We start from the raw sequence: 18,505 nt of genomic DNA, 5'->3' as shown, positions 1-18,505 counted from the left end.
TAAAACAGAGGAAGTTCCGAAGACGGCGTGTGACGTCACCGGAGAGGAGTTTCTGGCGTGGAGAGGAGATCGAACGGCGTTTGGAGGCGAGGAGCGAGAGACAAGGGACCGGGAGAAGAGAGGAATACTGACCGAGGGAGTTACAGAGCCTGGAGGCCAACGATCCCGCGATTTGCCGAGCCATGTTCCAGGAGGAGCGTGGCTTCAGCAGGTACGGCAGAGAGTGTCGGGCTGGGTTGGGAGGCGGGGAGACTCGTCCTGCTAGAGTAACTCAGCCTGCTATCTTGCGCCTACCTCCCCGTTGTACATACTCATTCCAAACCCCCCTTTTCCCCCTCCTCATCCACCCTTTCCTCACCAATACGTACCACACACCCACTGTATGGAAACGTGTTGTATGATACACTTATTCAGCAGTGATCCCCCCACTCCCTGGTCCCCCCAGACATTCGGATAAGAAACGGAACTGTGACCGGCAGCTCTGTGTCTTTCCCTCCACATATATCCTGCGGTGAGGAAACCGGGGAGCGGTACCAAGACCACGGAGGGAGAAGAGTGAAACCAAAGAGACAACTCCCTGAGGACACCCCTAACGATGGATCCTTCGGTGTATACTCGGGACAGACTCACCACTAGGAATAATAAAACCTTTAAGAAAATAAAAGCTTATTTACCTAGACCTAGTCTATGGTCCCTTACTTTGACCCCGCCACACTGGGGCAGTGTAAAAACCCATGGGTGTTGCAAGGGAACACCCACAGCAACACCTATTGAACCCCCCTTCCATGTAGAGTAAGGCATTGCCTAACTCCATATCAGTGGCATAACAAAGGCCTCCTCAGCCCCTGCAGTGTGAGGGGGCCCTCAGCACAGTACCCTTACCTGAGAGCTCCTGAGTGAGTCTGGAGGGGGCCTCTCCATGTACTTTGCAGGGGGCCCCCCTCAAGTTCTGTTACACCACTGCTCCATATTTACTAGGCCATGAAAAGCCACACAGGGTGACTTTTTGTGGCCGTGTAAATATGGGCCAGCACACTGTGCCTCCAGAGCATCACAAAAGTGACGCTCGGGGCGTAAAAGTGCCGCAGGGACATTGCAAATATGCCCCACAGAATATAGAAATGTGTTGAAGGGAACTGCCCCTGCTCAAGCATTGGCTTGGTCAAGATTCTAAAGAAATTCTGCCAATAATTATAGCGGATCAGCGGTTTCATGTAAAGTGGCGGGGGCCGTCAACATGTATGGTGGAGTAACATCTGTGAAGGGCTGTCAAAGAAATGGTGGTAGATTTTCTTGTAAAAGGTACGTATAGTGACTGTGACATTCTGTGCAAAACTGTCTAGCATTGTTGGAAACCATGATATCAGGTTACCAATTAAGCACCACTACCTTGGGAGTACATTTCTAGCGCATACATTTATGATAGAAAATCCACCAGGTTGCTACTTCATGGTAACTTCTCCCTTGGCATGTACAGCCACTGGGTTAGAGAAACTATCAGCTGGGTAGTGTAACTAAGCTCTCACACAATTCGGACAAGTAGGCTACACATGGAAAATGAATCCTTCCCTTGAGAGAATCTCTGTTTGGTAACCAAACCAAGTAAAAACACTACTCATTAAAGGGGTATTTGAGGTGATAATACTTAAAGACACAACATAGTTAAGAGATAAAGTACTTAGACGACCAAACCCCCTTTTAATAAAAAAAGAGTAGAAAACTATTGAACAGAAGCCACAAAAACAGAAAAATGGTAACTGCAGGGCATAAGATAAAAATATGTTTAAACATTCTCATAGGAAATAATTGGATCAGCGCTTGGACGCCCGTGGGCAGCAACCGCGCTTAACAAATCCATTTCCATTTCCATTTCCATTGTCTATTTTAGTAAATGGGAAGGCAAAAATCTCAAGAAGTGACTAAAAGAAGATCATTTAGGTTTTTGTGACATGGCAAATTTCTGTCACCAAAGAAGGGCCTGAGAATGACCCCCAAAATGGTGGTTAATTTTCATGACATACACAAAAAATATGAATTACGCGCTGGGAGATTTTCAGAAAGTGGCTTTGGTGACATTTTGAAAAGGGTGTGTGCGAGAGTCATGGTTTCGGAGGCGATGCTGCACAGAAAGGATAATATCAGAAATGGCATCCAACTGACCACCCTAAATTTGGCTGGTCATCCGATTCCATTTTAGTTCAGCTCCACTTTGGGAATATGTTGGCGGTGTCCCTCTAAATCTGTTGGTGGAGTCCAGAAGTGGACTGATCGAAATGTGCCTTTTTCAGTGGATGTCCAATTGCATTTCTCTCTTTGTGAGACACTTAACAGGGCCCAGGCCTCAGGTGAAGCCAACATATAAGTGTATGTAATCAGGCAAGGTTAAGGACTTTGTCCAAACTTGAGAGGTTTGATTTACACTGAGAAGGAACCTTTGGCGAAGACACAAAATCATGGATACTAAAAGTCCAACAGAGAGAAGTACACATCAACAGCCAATACAGATATTCTCATGCCTTCCCTCAGTTGGTTCTCTTCTGTGATTTTTCCAGAGCCTGTACTTTCTTACAAAAGGTACCAGTAGAGTGTCTACTTATACTCTAGGAGCTTGGACTGGAGTTACAAAGGCACTTGATAGACATACATTATGGGCTTGAACTTTCTCTGAGTAGGACAAGCTACTTCTGCCATCCCAGCAGGTTACACATAGGAATGGCTTGATCACCTCTATCTTCCTCTGCTAAAGCTAATATATTTTACAGGAAGTAGGAAGTGTCCGTGGCAGTATCACAACAGTAGTTGTAGTACTCGCTAAATGCTTCTTTGAAGATGTTCAAAACTTTAGTAAAATCAGTCTTCTTGGTAATAATTTTTGTAGGATCATCGGAAACTGTTCAGCCGGTCTTCCCAACCTCCATAAATGTCAGGACTGCAAAGAGTCTCCTGGTAAAATGCAGGCTTATCCATCTACAGGACCAGATAGCTTTCAGACAACTACTTCCAGGCTTGAGCATCTTCTTCTCCAAATAGTTGGCTCCACATTCTATAGCAGACAAAGAACTCCACTAGGATTGGTAGTCAACGTTATTTATACGTTTATTCATGTATTTTATTTGCTTTAGGGAATGCTTATGCCTAAGCGTTGTAAATGGGGAGGCGATCGTCTCTAGTCTTGGTACCAAGTCCAGAGAGTCAGGTGGAAGTAAGGACTAAACATAGTGCCCATCAGCAGGTAACGAGGAAACTTTGCTTCTGCTTCCAAGGCTTAAACAGAGTTACTGGGTCCAGGTGGAGATTTTAAAAGGCAAAACTACCATATAATTGGAGGGCACCCATAAACAAAATCAATTCCTAGCTCTCCTGGTGAAGAGCCACAGCCTCTATCACTAAAGTATGATGCCTGTAAAAGCCTGAAAGTATTGACATCAGGTCACAGAACATCCATTACCTACATTGTTCCTCTTCCAAGATAGAAACTAAAATCTCCCTCCTACTGGGTTTCCTTTCTTCTGACACATCAACAGCATACCCCACCACCAACACTCAGGATGCAAGTTAGTCTATCAGGCCTTAAAGCCACATTCCTTGTTGTCAGAAGACTACTGTGAGCAAAAAGGCAGATGATTCCCAAAGAATGGAACCTGCATTTTATCATTAGATTTTCCACCCTAATACCAGTTTGCCTTTTGTGTATTTATGCAGTGATTGGGAAAGTATAACAACTTCACCTCTTGAATCGCCTGCTCGTCGACCCCCGGGGTCGCCTAGGGGGGTGGGATCGGACCTCGCTGCCAAGCACCCTGTCCCCGGAGAAACCTGGACAGTGGGAGCAGTCACCATTTGCTGTGCATCTCCTGACACCTAGGCTGTCACCCCCTCGCTACCGCGCATTACCCTAGCAGAGGTTCCCTGGAGGGGGGGAACGCAGTGTCCGCCCCGAGACCGGGAGAGGCTGGGGGCCCGACTTACCCTGAGCTACTGCCCACCCGGATATACTGAGGAGAGGTGGTTTACGGATTACGGAACGCGCGGAGGGCAAGCCCCCCCCCATCTCTAACTGCACTCATGGGGAAGCCGAGACCCACGCAGACAACGACTATCCCCGAGACGGCCCCCGAGAGGATGCCCCAAACGAGAACATGGACGCAAGCCAACGCGTCGCAAACCGACCCCACACTCTCGGCAAAATTGGACCAAGTATTGGCGGCAATCGAATTATCCCGCCTATCAATGGAGGAGAGACTGGGCGTCCTGACGACGGACATCAATCTAATCCGCGACGACCACCGCAAATTGGCGGACAGAGTGAAAGACGGAGAACGGATTGTGACCGAGCTGCAACCTGCGATGAAAACACAGGAGGCGGAACTGAAGGAAGTCCTGCACCGCGTGGCGGCCCTCGAGGAACGCACGGTGGACCTGGAAGGGCGCTCGAGACGCTGTAACATCCGCGTCCTGGGCTTGCCGGAAGGCATTGAGAACTCGGACCCCCTTACGTACATGGAGCTCTGGACCAAATCTTTCACACCGGAGGCGGAAAGGTCGGCCTTTTTTTCCATTGAAAGAGCACATAGGGTCCCAGCCCGGGCGCCCAAGCCGGGCCTCCCTCCACGCCCCATGTTGGCTAAAATCTTACACTTCCGGGACCGCGATGCGGTGCTTCGTGCGGCCCGGACGGCGGGCCCCCTACAAGTGGAAGACCAACACGTTATGGTGTTCCCGGACTATGCCCGAGAGATCCAACACCAGCGTTCCACCTACCTCGACGTCAAAAGGCGCCTCCGCGCAAATGACCTTCAATACTCTCTGCTGTTCCCGGCCCGCCTAAAAGTACTACACAAGGGGAAAGCCCTCTTTTTCAACACGGCGGAGGAAGCACAGGAATGGACTGAGTTCCACTGCCCAACAATCCCTAATCCTGGACCCCAGAGAGCACGCAACAACGCCTTCAGACGCTCCAGGAGACGAGGTGCGAGCCGCACTCGAGCAGGCCGCCCCAAAAGCCCAGCATCATCCCCTACGGGCTCACCCGATCTTACGCAAATCATGCAAGAACGACGAGAGGCCTTGAGAGCGGTGACTGGACTACACACGTCACCCATGGTGTCGGATTTGGAGGGTCATCCACACCTGTTCACCCCAGAGAAAGACCGGGACAGCGACGGAACAATGTCGGGAATTGGACCGATCTCCTCCCCCCTTGTTATGATACAAACCTCGGACGCTACCCTGGCCACTCAACCTGGCACCTCTTCATGATGAAAGAACTTTCCACTGTTATATCCTTCTCATGGTGACCTATTGTGTTGCGCGAAGTCTAGGAGCCTAGACTGTTTTGTTTAATAATTGTGAGCGCTTGCGAGCGATAGACGCTTATCCTACCAGAGCCCGACCCGCGCACAGGTCCAGCAGCGACACACGCTGCCACCCCCGCAGATACCCGTTGTATTTTTCCCCTAGTGGGACATTTGTTTGGATATGCCACCTCCGGTGAAATATCCTCAGTATTGGGACTGTTTCCCACCCAAAGTTCTGTTTACGGTTAATTCCCTGAGTCCCTCCCCCATGATTGTGGAAGCATGGCGCATTAGAAATACTCGAGACGCATACACACTGGCGGCCGACGGGGGATTCAAGGGGGTCCCTCTCCCACTCTTGTCACCGTATGAATGGCAGACTCACGGTCAGACATTAATATCCTCACACTGAATGTGCGAGGCCTGCACACGCCCAGCAAACGCTACACTGTCTACTCATACATTAAGCGTATGTCAGCCAATATTGCGTTCCTGCAAGAGACGCATATGAACGCCACTGAACTCTCTCGCCTGCAGCTCAAATGGCGAGGGACCCTCTGTGCCACACACTATTCAGCGTTTGCACGCGGCGCGTTAATTTGGGTTAGGCCAGGTACTCCCTTCCGAGAGCTCCGACGGGTGATAGATAGAGAGGGCAGGTATGCGCTCCTAGAGGGAATACTTGATGGACAGGGTATACTCCTTGGCAGCATTTACGCCCCCAATATAGATCAGGATAAATTCTGGGATCACCTCACGGGCGTTCTGGCCCAGTTCACTGCAGTCCCGTGGGTATTGGGAGGTGACTATAACTGCACGCTGGACCCCACCCTGGACCGCTCACATTCTCCCCCCGCACACTCCCCGGCTCCCCGACAGGCAGAACTCTTCAGGGCATGGACCACGCACTGGGCACTCACTGATGCATGGCGACACTTACACCCACTGGCTCGCATTTATTCCTTTCACTCGATCCCACATAACCTTAGGGTCCGCCTGGACCGTTTCCTCTGCTCTGCACCTATCCTCCCTAAGATCACTTCCATGGATTACCTAGGTCGGATCCTCTCGGATCATGACGCTCATATCATCCGTCTAACCTGGCGCCCCCCGCACCCACCTGTCCCCACCTGGCGTCTCCCTAGGGACTGCCTTTCAGATCCAGTATTCAGAGACGCTCACGAATCCAGTATCCGCGATTATTTTGCGCACAACACTAACACGGCATCGTCGGTACTGGTTGAATGGGATGCGTTTAAGGTGGTGGCGCGAGGGGAATGCATCCAACAGGTGGTGGGAGTGCGTCGCACCTTGGAACGGGCGCTCCAAACCTCGGAACAATCTCTGGCCGCGCTTACTAAGCGGCTTGACGACTCGGAGGAACACGCTGTACTCATGGCCAAGACGAAGACGGAGTATCAGACTGCCTGCGCTGACCTCCGCAGATACAATTTTAGGGCTTACGCCTCTAGGGTTCATAAGGACAGGGACAAGACTGGAACGCTACTAGCCTGGATGGCGAAACAGGACACCGAAATCAAGCCGATCACGGATATTATCAACCCGGATGGTGTATTGGTACGCTCGCAGGCTGAGATCCTCCTGGCGTTCCAGCGCCACTACACGCAAGTGTACGGGACCCCGACCCAATCCTCCCCATTCTCTGTGGACCGCTTTTTGGACCCACTGACGCTGCCCAAAATCTCGGACATAGACAAGCGCGCCCTCGACGCCAGGATAAAACCCTCTGACATTACCCAGGCAATTCGTGCCATGTCCCGGAATAAAGCGCCGGGACTGGACGGTTTCCCGCTGGAATACTACTCGACTTTCTCGCCTCTAATAGTCCCCCATTTATCACAGGTGCTCGAGACGTCTCTTCATCTAGGGAGATTACCCCAGTCACTGCGGGAATCCGTGATTGTCACCTTTCCCAAACCCTACAGAGACCCACTCCACATGGGGTCGTATCGCCCCATCACGCTCCTGTCGGCCGACTGTAAAATCATGGGGAAAATTCTGGCTGACCGTTATGCGCAGATCATACGCCCGCTGGTCCACCCAGACCAATGCGGCTTTGTTCCGGGAAGGAACACCTCCCAGAACCTCCGCCGAATCTTCCACGTTCAAGACCAGATACGTGACAGATTTCCCCGCGCCGCCTGCCTCATTATGGACCTGGAGAAGGCGTTTGACACCCTCACCTGGCCCTATCTCTTCTCGATCTTGCAACGCCTGAATATCGGCCCAACACTCATGGCGTACACACGCCTCTTGTACACCGACTTGACCGCGCGGGTACGTATCGGGAAACGCATATCACCGGCGTTCGCAGTTCGGCGAGGTACGCGACAAGGGTGCCCCCTGTCGCCTCTCTTATTTGCGCTAGCAGTCGAACCACTGGCGGTTCGGCTCCGCCGGGAAGGGATGGAATGGGGCATTCCACTTGCAGACAGTACGCATTGCGTATCCATGTACGCGGATGATCTTCTCATTTACGTCCGAGACATCGAAACGGACATGACCCCTATAGGAACGGCACTAGCGGACTTCGCAGAGGCCTCGGGACTACAGGTAAACTGGGACAAGTCCACAGTTTACCCCTTACACCCGAACCTACCCCCCCGGGAGGTCGGGCTCGGAGCGCACACCCTCTCATGGTCCGCGGAAGCCCCCCGTTACCTTGGTGTCCGCTTGTATCATTCCCCAGCTGACCTTTTCGAGGGGAATCACCGTAAGGCACTTGCCAGTCTACGCCCGGCGGTCGCTTTTTGGAATAAGCTCCCACTGGCCCCGATAGGAAGAATAGCTCTAGCCAAAATGATTATGCTTCCCCGACTCCTTTACCACTTCACGAATTTGCCGGTAATACCGCCCAGATCCTTCTTCCGCGATGTAGACTCCCTCCTAGGGACCCTTGTCTGGGGCGAGGGCCGCCATAGGGTCGCCCTGAAAACCCTTCAACTTCCTACGACGCTGGGAGGGCTCGGAGCTCCGTCCTTCGAGTCATATTTCCTCGCGGCACAACTCCAATGGCTGTCATACTGGACGGCGGATCGTTACCCTCAGGAGACTGTCACTTCGACGGGCAGAATCGCAACCCCGGAACTCACCCGTCTTCTTCTCCCGGGAACCAAGCCACGACGTACGTACCCCCTCCAGGTGGGGATAGCGCGCCGGTGCATGATGCGGATCCACCGATTGTCCCCTCATAGGCCTCCGTATTCCCCGCTGTTACCATTGATAGGCAGCCCCAGGCAAGACTCCTACTTTACGGCGCCATTCTTCACCGAATGGTCGCACTGCGGCATCACGGATCTGGAATCGTTATTTGAGGAAGGCCACTTAAAATCACTTGACCGCTTGACCGCTGAATACGGTCTCCCCCCGGGCCAATTCCTCAGGTATCGACAGCTGATTGCCGGATACCGACCCCATTTTAACCTCTACACTGGCGAGCCAGACACGCATCCAGTAATACACGCTGTCCTGCGTATGGGGGTGGGACGCCACTTAGTTACCTGGCTGTATAAATCCATTCGGGAACTTTCACAAGCACCTCTGACAACCTTGCGGGCTACATGGGAGGAGGACATAGGTCGCGCACTACATGACTCGGAATGGACTAAAGCGCTTGAGGCCCCTAAACGCGTCTCTAGGAATGCCCGCTTCAAGAACATCCAATACTATATCCTCCACAGGGCGTACCTCACCCCAGCGCGCTTACAGAAGTTCTATCCCTCCACACCATTCTTATGCCCCAGATGCTGCTCCCCTGCCGCAGACTTTCGCCATATGTTCTGGAGCTGTCCAGACCTTCACTCCTTTTGGCAAGCGGTACACAACACGCTGTCTGACCTGACAGGCCTTACTACACTATCCACCTGGGAATCCAGTGCATTAGGTATCCTCCATGTCCCTAAGCAAGCCCCAGTGCATAGGCGCTTCGTGTCCTTAGCGCTCCTGCTGGCGAATAGATGCATAGCCATGCGCTGGCGATCCCCGGAAGGTCCCCCTATAGCAGCATGGACGGGGGCGGTCAGTAAATGGGCGGCGGCGGAGGAAGATGCTCTTAGAGAGGAAGAAGCCAGGGGCGCGCGAAAATTTCCCATTTCCATGGAATGGGCCATGCTTCTCTACAGTTTTCGACAATCCACACGAATGGGTGACCCCCCTACTCCTTCTCCCCCCCCCGACCCGTGAAGACCGTTTACGCCTGGCTGTTGTTCCCCCCCCTGAGGCAGGTTCCGGATGCCCCCTGCATCCTGATTGACTTCCCACCCTCCTGGAATGCGAGCTGAATAGCCCCTTGGGCTCGTTTCCCCCCGCCCCCCCCCGACGCCCACCGCCGATATTTCCACCACACTAGCGCCTACACGCTTCCCCCCCACGGTTTTATCCCCCCCCGTTTTCTGGTACCACCATTACATGGACTATACAGGCCCCGCTCCACCGCCCTTTGAGACGGGACATTATACTCCTGTTAACATGTACTGTCCTCCTTGCTCTACAAGTTCATGGTCTTCTGACCCACACACATGGTTGCATGGTATGTACTGATTTTTGGAGGAAATGGATATTTGTACCAGTTGTTTAAACGAAAAACACGTTGCACGCATGGCTGAATGTTGAGGCCACGTCAGCGGCTTATTCACGATGTACCGTATACTTTGATGCAACAATAAAACAAATTTAAAAAAAAAAAAAAAAAAAAAAACTTCACCTCTTGAAACTATAAGCCCGATTTAAAGTTTGGCGGGCAGTTTAGTCCATCATAAATGTGACAGATATCCCATTTGCCGTATTACAAGTGGCACTGGATATAATGCATTTGTAATATGGCGGACGGTATATCCGTCACTGTTTCTGACAGAGTGACCCATCCACCATACTCTGAATCAAGCCCTTTATTTCTAAATACGTTATTTACATTTAGTTGTGGCATTTGTGTGTTTTATTCCTAAATCCCCACTGGTTCCAAAAATCAAGATGAAGCTTGTTGCTGCTACCTTACAAAAACTAGAATTCAGTAGGAACTTTAGTTCAGTAACTGCTGAGCTGTGTCAGTAGTTTGCAGCTCATTGTAACTGCCAAAGTCACACAGAGACAGCGCTAGTCTATGAGAACATACTTACACTTGCCTCAAACCTCATACAAATTAACAAAACTGGGATGACCCCCCTGGATGACTGTCAATTTAAAGCGCGTTGATTAGTAATAATTCACATCTCCCAGGGACTGGCTAATGTCAGGTCAGTCCCATGTTAACATAGAGGGGAAAGTCATGCTATTCTGATTGAGTATATGCCCTCTGGACCCTATTCAACAGGCCTCAGAGACTTTAAAAGAAAGGGTTTACATGAACGGTTTGGTTTCCCTCTTCTACTGGATTGTTACAATTGAGGATTCTGACCTGGCTCCATTTTTTTTATCGAAGATACAGGCATCAAGGTGGCAATAAATCATGTTTTCCTTACATGGAAACTGCTATAATCAGTCCAAAAGAGAAATAAGAACTGCTTCAGCCCCCTAAATATCCACCGATTGTCTTTTCTCCATATACTCAGAATGTGCAAGGATCTTGTATAAGCAGCCCAGATCATACTAGTAGAAGTTATATAATTGTGTGCACGTTATTTGTTCTCCATGTGCCATGCTCCTCATTCCAACTCTGCCTCACCAGTTTCAAAAATAAGGGATAGGGAGAGCTAAGGTTATGGAACCTTCCCTGGCTAAATCTTCTGCAGTTGCTTTGAAATGAAGATCTAGGGAGCAAGAATCAGTTAGGGAATTAGCCTGTTCAACAATACTGGAAAATAGATGGCGAGTTTGGTATAGAACAATGTTGGTTTGAATGGCAGAAGGGAACTAGATTTTTGTGGACTAGAAGCAAAAATAAATGACTTTTTATTATGAAGGAGATCAAGGGTCACAGCAGGTTTGACCAGTTACCATGGAGTAGGTTCTTCACCTAGTCAAGAAATCTGCTGTGGGTAACCAAGTTTTACTTGAGTTAATGTGAAGGAACGAAATGCTATGTTTCTAGCAATAGCTCCAGCACCCGACTCTCATGATAACTGTGTGCATGGGATAGTAAGATTGAAGTTGCAAAGCCACCGGAATGTTGCTAGACACAAGGGAGCACAGGCAATTTGTGTGTGAATGAAGGAAGGTCTTGGTTTGGTTCCTGGTCGATGGTCTTCCTTTGCAGATGTTAGTGGATCTGCGAGTGGGCATAGTGGTACACGGAAGCCTATGCCACTTGGGCAGTTTTTGGTTGAAGGCACTTGGCCTAGGAGTTAGGAGCCGATAACTACTTTGGTGCAGTCTATGATTGAGATACATATGGTTGGTCCCCTTCTGTAACAGTAAAGGCAATCTAAAAATGATGGGCTGCACGGGAGAGGAGTAACCGCACAGGTAGTTAAAAAGTATAGACTCATCTCTTCAGTCCGAATCATACTCACTGAAAAAGGGATGGTTAAACCAAAGGTATACACGTGTGTGATACATAGCCTGCCCGAGCCTTGATGTGGTCTGGTGGTGTCGAGAAGACTTAGAGGAGGCAATGGGCAGGCTGATGAGTGGAAGGGAAGTGAGGAAATGGGAAAATGGAGGAGAAGCAAAAGGGAATCAATGGGAGGGGGTGATAAGGGGGTGGGAAGGGAAAAGGAGGGGAGGGGAGTGCACTACAAAGTAAATGAGAGGGTTCTGCTGACACTTAAAAGCACCAGTCAATACAGAAAGACAAAAAAGCAATGTGCCATGTTTTGTAAAATTTGATATCTACAATACAAGAATTGGGAACCATATTTGCTACATCCAAAAGACAGAATTAAATCTAGAATCCAAACCGTTGGACAGAATTTATGTTTCGAAAACAGTATGTTACTTGATCTATTTGAGTGATGTTTTTGTCCAACGTACAATTCTCAGAATTGACATGGATTGCTATTAGATTCCAAATCCAAATTCTAAAAGAATGACAGTAAAAGTGCTCTAGCTGTGATGCAGGAACCAAGGGTCCGTGGGTAAAGTAGTACTGGACACCGGTTATAGCAATGCAGGATGTATGACATTACAACGCATGCTTTTACCACGCATGCTTTTACAACGCGTTTTTTACAACCCATACCATTACAACGCATAGCGCTTTGGGGTGCTGGATAGTGAATAGTTTAATTTACTATTCCAACTCCAGTCCCCGTGGACACTAGGGAAGGTGTTGGATAGTAAATTAAATCTATTCCCTATCCTAGAGCGCCCCCCAGCGCAATGCGTTGTAATGGTTTGCGTTGTAAAAGTTGCGATGTAAAAGCACTGCGTGGTAAAAGTTGCGTTGTAAATGATGTTTCCCAGCAAGGCACTAATCCTAGTGGTCAGAATCCCCTTAGGAGAAATGAGTTGAAACCTAAAGGAAGATACTTCGAGGTCAGTTCATAGAATTCTTATGAGAATGTGTTTGCCGCTGAGACCCTCTCAAGCTGCTGGTCATGTCTATGTAAATTACACGTAAAAGATATTGTTTTACTCAAAAGATAATTTCACAGTTTTTCCTCAACATATATAAAATTATTATAACTTCAATTAAACCTTACTTTAAATATTCGAATCAATTCACATCTAAGCTCTGAAGGAAACATCTAGAATTCTACACAAAATTAGTGGAGCAGTAGCCCTATTCAGTAACAACTTTACTCCCATCACCAGTGGATTTTGAGGTTTTTTTTCTAACACACTTTACCACATTTTTCTGTAAGTAATTAACCTCAGCCTTTTGCTGTTTATCAGTAGTCAAGTTATTTTCCTTATTTAATGCAGAATCACCACATTAATAAAAATGTGTGGTATGGGTATTAAACTCTGTATCCAGTGTGCAACTGTGGGAATATTCAGGTTTCTGCAGCAGTCTGCAAGTCAGTTTCATGCTCAGGAGTGGGACCAGAGTGTGTAACATGAGTCTCTGGGTGTTAGACATGCAAGCAGGGGCACTGTGTGCCAGGTCATTAAGTGAAGGGGGTTAAACTGAGGGCAAGCATGAGATTTATTTGTGTTAATGTTTTCATGTGTGAGCCAGGGATGTCGGGTGACTTTCAGAAATGGCGAAGCCAGGTTAAATTGGGAAGTGCAGTGAGAAGGGGGGCAGGGGTTTTTTCATATGTTGTTCCCCCAACAGGCACGCATATATGTATTTACATTGATTATGAAAGAAGATCACTGAAAAATGCCCACTACTATCACAACATTGCAGAGGAATGCCTGTTTTCATACATCACTGTAGTCGATGAACATTTACAAACTGGAGCAACAAAAACGAGTCTTCACCTGGCATATTTTCAGAACAGGAAAAGGTTTGAAAGTCATTAATTCGGAATTGCATAGTAATTAATTGTTTGCTCCTCAAATGTTTTGCTGCCAAAAGCTGACTAATGTGTTTGGGGAAGTCCATGGGCATTTCATTTTTATTTCAGAGGTATACTGTGGAAACAAATCCCTATGCTTCTCTATTTAATTGGGGTACTAATATTCTTATGTAAATAATTCGGAAGTGTTTACCAAACCCCATGGTGTCTCCCACTCTAGAGGTATTGACAGAGAAGTCAGCATATTCACTTCAGGCTGCTCAGCTATAATTTCCCATGAGTCTGGCTTGTAAGGTCATTCACCAAGAGGAGTAGGCACAGGAGTGGAGTCTGCAGATGATCACAAAATGCAAAGTAAAACTAAGAGGAAGCACAGAGGGATGCACAGAGTGATGGCCAATGTAAGTAGTGGTCCCTCCCCTAAGCCTGTGAATGCTGAAGAAATAAAGTCTGGTTTGCCAGATACAAATGTAATTTGTCCAAATATGCAAGTAGACATTCCAGCAAAGGAAGGATGTCAGCAACCAAAGTTACAATTGTGTCTGTGGCGTGTAATTTTTGCTTGAAGGAGATAGCTTGGACCTGAAGCCGATTATGGGATATCACGCAGATGTACCAGGGGTCTTTCCGGCTTCCAAGCAACGCCCTTTTGTAGAGTTCACAGCATGATGTTATTTCAAGGATTTACAGACAGTGGCGGCTGGAATGTAAAGACTGTCCATTGTCTGTCAGATCTAAAGTCCACATGGACTACTGAGCTGACTTGGGGAGATGTTCACTCCCCCGACATGGGCAGCGGAACAGAGGGCTTCCATGGCAAGCAGCACAATGCGCAGTCATAGCCAAAGGAATATTATTTAGACGTAATCAATCGGCAATTTAACACTATGCAAAATAGAGTGCTGGAACACTGTACAAACTAGGGTGCTAGAACACTGTACAAATGTATAGACAGTCTCATATCAAGGTACACTCCTTCACGTAACCTACGCTCAGCTCATCTTCAGCTACTGACAACCCCCGCCTTCGAGCTAAAGCGACAAGGGGGATGCAGGTTTGCCTCCTTGGCTCCAAGATTGTGGGATTCCTTCCCTCAAGAGATCAGGTCTGACCTTCTGAGTTTCAGAAAAACTCTTAAGACATGGCTGTTTGTGCAGGCCTATGAAGAATCTTTCCACTGGGTTCGGCTAATCCTAGACTCAGCGCCATGAAACCAACCGGTGTATGTGCGCTTTATAAAATCTTTACAACATAACATAACATAACAAACTAGGGTGCTAGAACACTGTAATCTAGGGTACTACAACACTGTGCAAGCTAGGGTGCTAGATCACTGCACAAACTAGGATGATAAAACACTGTGCAAACTAGGGTTCTAGAACACTGTGCAAGCTAGGGTGCTAGATCACTGCACAAACTAGGATGATAAAACACTGTGCAAACTAGGGTCCTAGAACACTGTGCAAGCTAGGATGATAAAACATTGGGCAAGTTAGGGTGATAAAACACTTTGCAGGCTTATGCCCTGAAAAATGATGCAGCCTTGAGAAATGGAACACTACGAATGCTGGGCAATATAACAGTACAGATTTTGTCACTGAAAACTGTGCAGACCTTTGGAACACTATGCCTACCAGGGCCTTGTAAAATGACTCAAAATTGGCAAGGGAGAACTGTGAAGATTTACGCAGCAGAACACTATGCAGGCCTGTGCCCTTAAACATTATGCAGACCCGGGCCCTTGAACACTATGCAGATATTGCCCCTTAAACATTGTGCAGAATTGGGCAAAGATCATTGAGCAGACTCCTGGGATGGGAAACTGAACAATATACAGGGTTCATTGGACTTGTTCGATCACGAGCTCGGCAAAAATTGTGCACACAATTATCTGCCAAAATGGGTCTCCCAGTTGTGGTATGAATTGGATTGTGGGCCTAAGCAATTCAGGGTCAGTGTCAATAATTAGGCAAGGATCACAACGACCATGTAGTATTGATCTAAAGCTATGGAAGCTCAGCACACTGTTACAGAAACTAACTTTAAGTCAATATGCAGCAATATTTGTTCCCTGATGTTTTAGGCTCCCTTGGTTCAGACACATCAGCTTTGTCATGTGTCGCGTTAAGCTTGCTGTTCACACCTGTTGTACAATCGTGCGTCTCCCAGCTGCCGGCGCCCCGCGCTCTGTCTTCATCGTCCACCCACTCGCTGTTGTAGTGTTCGACATGCTTGGGGTAAGCAGACGGTCTCAGCGGCTTTGAAGGTCTACTGCTGGACGGCTGAAAGGGTAAGGCATTCTGGCCTCGACGTCTGCACTCCTCAGCGAACGCTTCTTCGTCAGTCACACCTGCAGACAAGACAAAGGGAAAATGAGTCCAGCTGCCTGGAGCTTTTTCTTATCAAGCCCCTATAATCTACAATTTCCTTCTGCAAGCCCTAGATTCCAGCAAAGCTAATTTATTTTCTGACGTGATCAGAAATACATATATGCTCAAGGTACATATGTTCCAGTTAAATGAGCCAGTTTTCCATTGGATTTGTGACTATGTTTTCATGTAATCCATTAGAAATGCCCTTAGAGACAGATTTTATTCATAGGTTTGAGTGAGAAAAGCTTCAAGGTCTCTTCTAGAACAGTTACAATGTATATCTAGTAAGTAAATCAGGTTACTGGAACTGTATCTCCTCTGCGGGCCTTCATGTAATATTATGTACTTCAGCGCATCACTGCCAGCTTTCCACTATTTAAAAAGGAGGCCACATTGTGTTCCATTTGCCAATGTCAATATTTGCCATTTTCTGCAGGGAACATTTTGTCTGGGAACCATGTAGTGTGGTCTTCTGTTCTTGAATTTGGTATCATCTTTTTCCACATATATGAGTATTTTCAGGGCACAAGTCCTAAAAAAAAGAAGTGGGGGGGACTAACCTAATTAATCAGTATGAGTGGCATCACGGCGCGTGACATCACGGCGAGTGACATTGCGGATTGTGACATCACAGCGCATGACACCACAGGAAGTGGCATCACAAGAAGTGACATCAGATCTTAAGCCCTCACATATATGTTTATCATGTCTATCATGAGTACATTTGAGCACATTTTGAGTATACTTGCAAACCCTCCTGATTTAGGCAGAAGATTAACACTTTTGTAAGCTTCACATAAACCAATGTTGCCTTTTGTCAGCGTAAAGCTTGTTCTACCCATAGTGCTTTAACGAACAAATAGTGATATTTAAATTATTAAAACGCCTCCTCAGGGGTAGTAAGCACTATATAAATGCTATTTATTTTGTGTAAATGCTGCGAAAGACTAACACATCTGAAATTCTTACAGGGCATCCATGTCTCCTAAAGAGAGCCAAGTGAAATGCTGCCTCTCTTAAGTCTGTGTGAAGTGCTAACAAGGTGTGAGCCTTTGTTTTCCCTCTGCTGCATTTGCTTCTAGGTGCGAGGCTCCTGACTGCTGCCAGCCAGGAAACTCGAACAAAAGGAGGCCTGATCACCCCTCAAATTTGGCCTTTGTTATGGGCCCAGCAGGAGTCAGAAATAAGAGAGCCCCGTCCCCACCTGCATGTTGTTGCTTGTTGCAGAAGGCAGGCGCTGCTGAAATTACACCGGGATGAATTCAGCATCTTTTTCAGTGGGGCCCAACTTCTTGGAAGGGTGGACGGCGTCCACCCTGTGAAAAAAGTGGGTGGACGCCGTCCACCCGCGTGTTCCCCCGACTTGTGCCCTGAGTATTTTTCAGATTGTCTGCTTTCAATGATATTTAACCAATAAAAATGTTATATTTTCTGATGATGTTGGCACCTTCTTTTTATCTCCTATGCTTTACAGCCCTGTTCATAACATGAGTAGGCGTTTTGTAACAATGCCTCATAATGATACCAGCTGGTTTGTGTAGTGTTTAACAAGTCAAGTGGTTGCTCTTACAACTATAACACAGATGGCAATGGAAATTTACAACAAGCTCCTTGGAGGATAAGTGTAATGAATATTTTACATGGTGTTCCAAGTAAAGTGGGGTGTTACTGCGTGCTCAGAAAGAGAAGTAGGACTAATATTAAATTAAAATATTTGATAGGAGCTGTTTCAAAGTGGAAGCTGCTGTTAACAGGTGAATGATGGGGCAAAGGTATTTTATGTAATATTAAAAGAAAGTTTCTAATATGGGCCATCCATTTTATGTAATATTAAAAGAAAATTTTTAATATGGGCCATCCATCTTAAGATCATAAAACGCGTTGAGGGCGCATGGGCTGCAGGTGAGAAACCCCTAATAAAAGTCCTCATAGGGACCCGGCTTTTTCACACTGATTAGCAGCTGCGGATAGAAATCACGGGTAATGAGGAAAGCAGTGGGGCAGAAAGTCTAGTCTTCTACAGGCAAGCACCATACTGCTTCAATATAGAACAAGCATTAGCAAAGCCAATAGGTTTTTCGTTGGCCCTATGAATTTTGACTTTGTGAATGTTTTGTTGCTGTTTTTGTAAAACTTCACGGTTGGGTAAGTTGCTGGAACCTTTCCAATATATAAAAAATATTGACTAAAAAGCATATCAAAAAGCACACATTGCAATGTAGTCTCTGGCACAGGGGGAAACTACTTTGTGTGCAGACAAGCTCCTTATGAAAGGACAGAATGGCGTGACTCACAGTGAAGTGAATCAGTGTATGCTCTAGTGAGCAGAAGAAAACTTTGAATAACACAACAACAGACCAATGGATGAAGAGGGTTGGCAAAGGTCCAATAAGTATGATATATATATAGATAGATAGATTTGATGCTGCCCCAGATTTACAAAATCATGTACACCCGGGGAAGCGCCAAATTC

The 18,505-nt window shown here is 47.5% G+C and overlaps 1 protein-coding gene across 2 annotated transcripts in view; it reads right to left on the bottom strand.

The window, feature by feature from the left end:
• DNAJB6 (DnaJ heat shock protein family (Hsp40) member B6) overlaps positions 1–18,505 on the bottom strand; it is a 451,460-nt gene that overhangs the window by 11,846 nt on the left and 421,109 nt on the right. For both annotated transcript variants that reach the window (XM_078663269.1, XM_078663268.1), the window contains exon 9: positions 15,804–16,010. In XM_078663269.1, coding sequence (XP_078519395.1) covers positions 15,804–16,010 — 207 coding nt within the window. The remainder of the gene's footprint in view (positions 1–15,803; positions 16,011–18,505) is intronic.

The sequence above is a fragment of the Lissotriton helveticus genome, chromosome 10 (assembly GCF_964261635.1).
Source record: "Lissotriton helveticus chromosome 10, aLisHel1.1, whole genome shotgun sequence".
In the NCBI taxonomy this organism is placed as follows: Eukaryota; Metazoa; Chordata; class Amphibia; order Caudata; family Salamandridae; genus Lissotriton; species Lissotriton helveticus.
The sequence above is the reverse complement of the archived record's forward strand: the minus strand, read 5'-3'. Positions and strand labels throughout refer to the sequence as shown.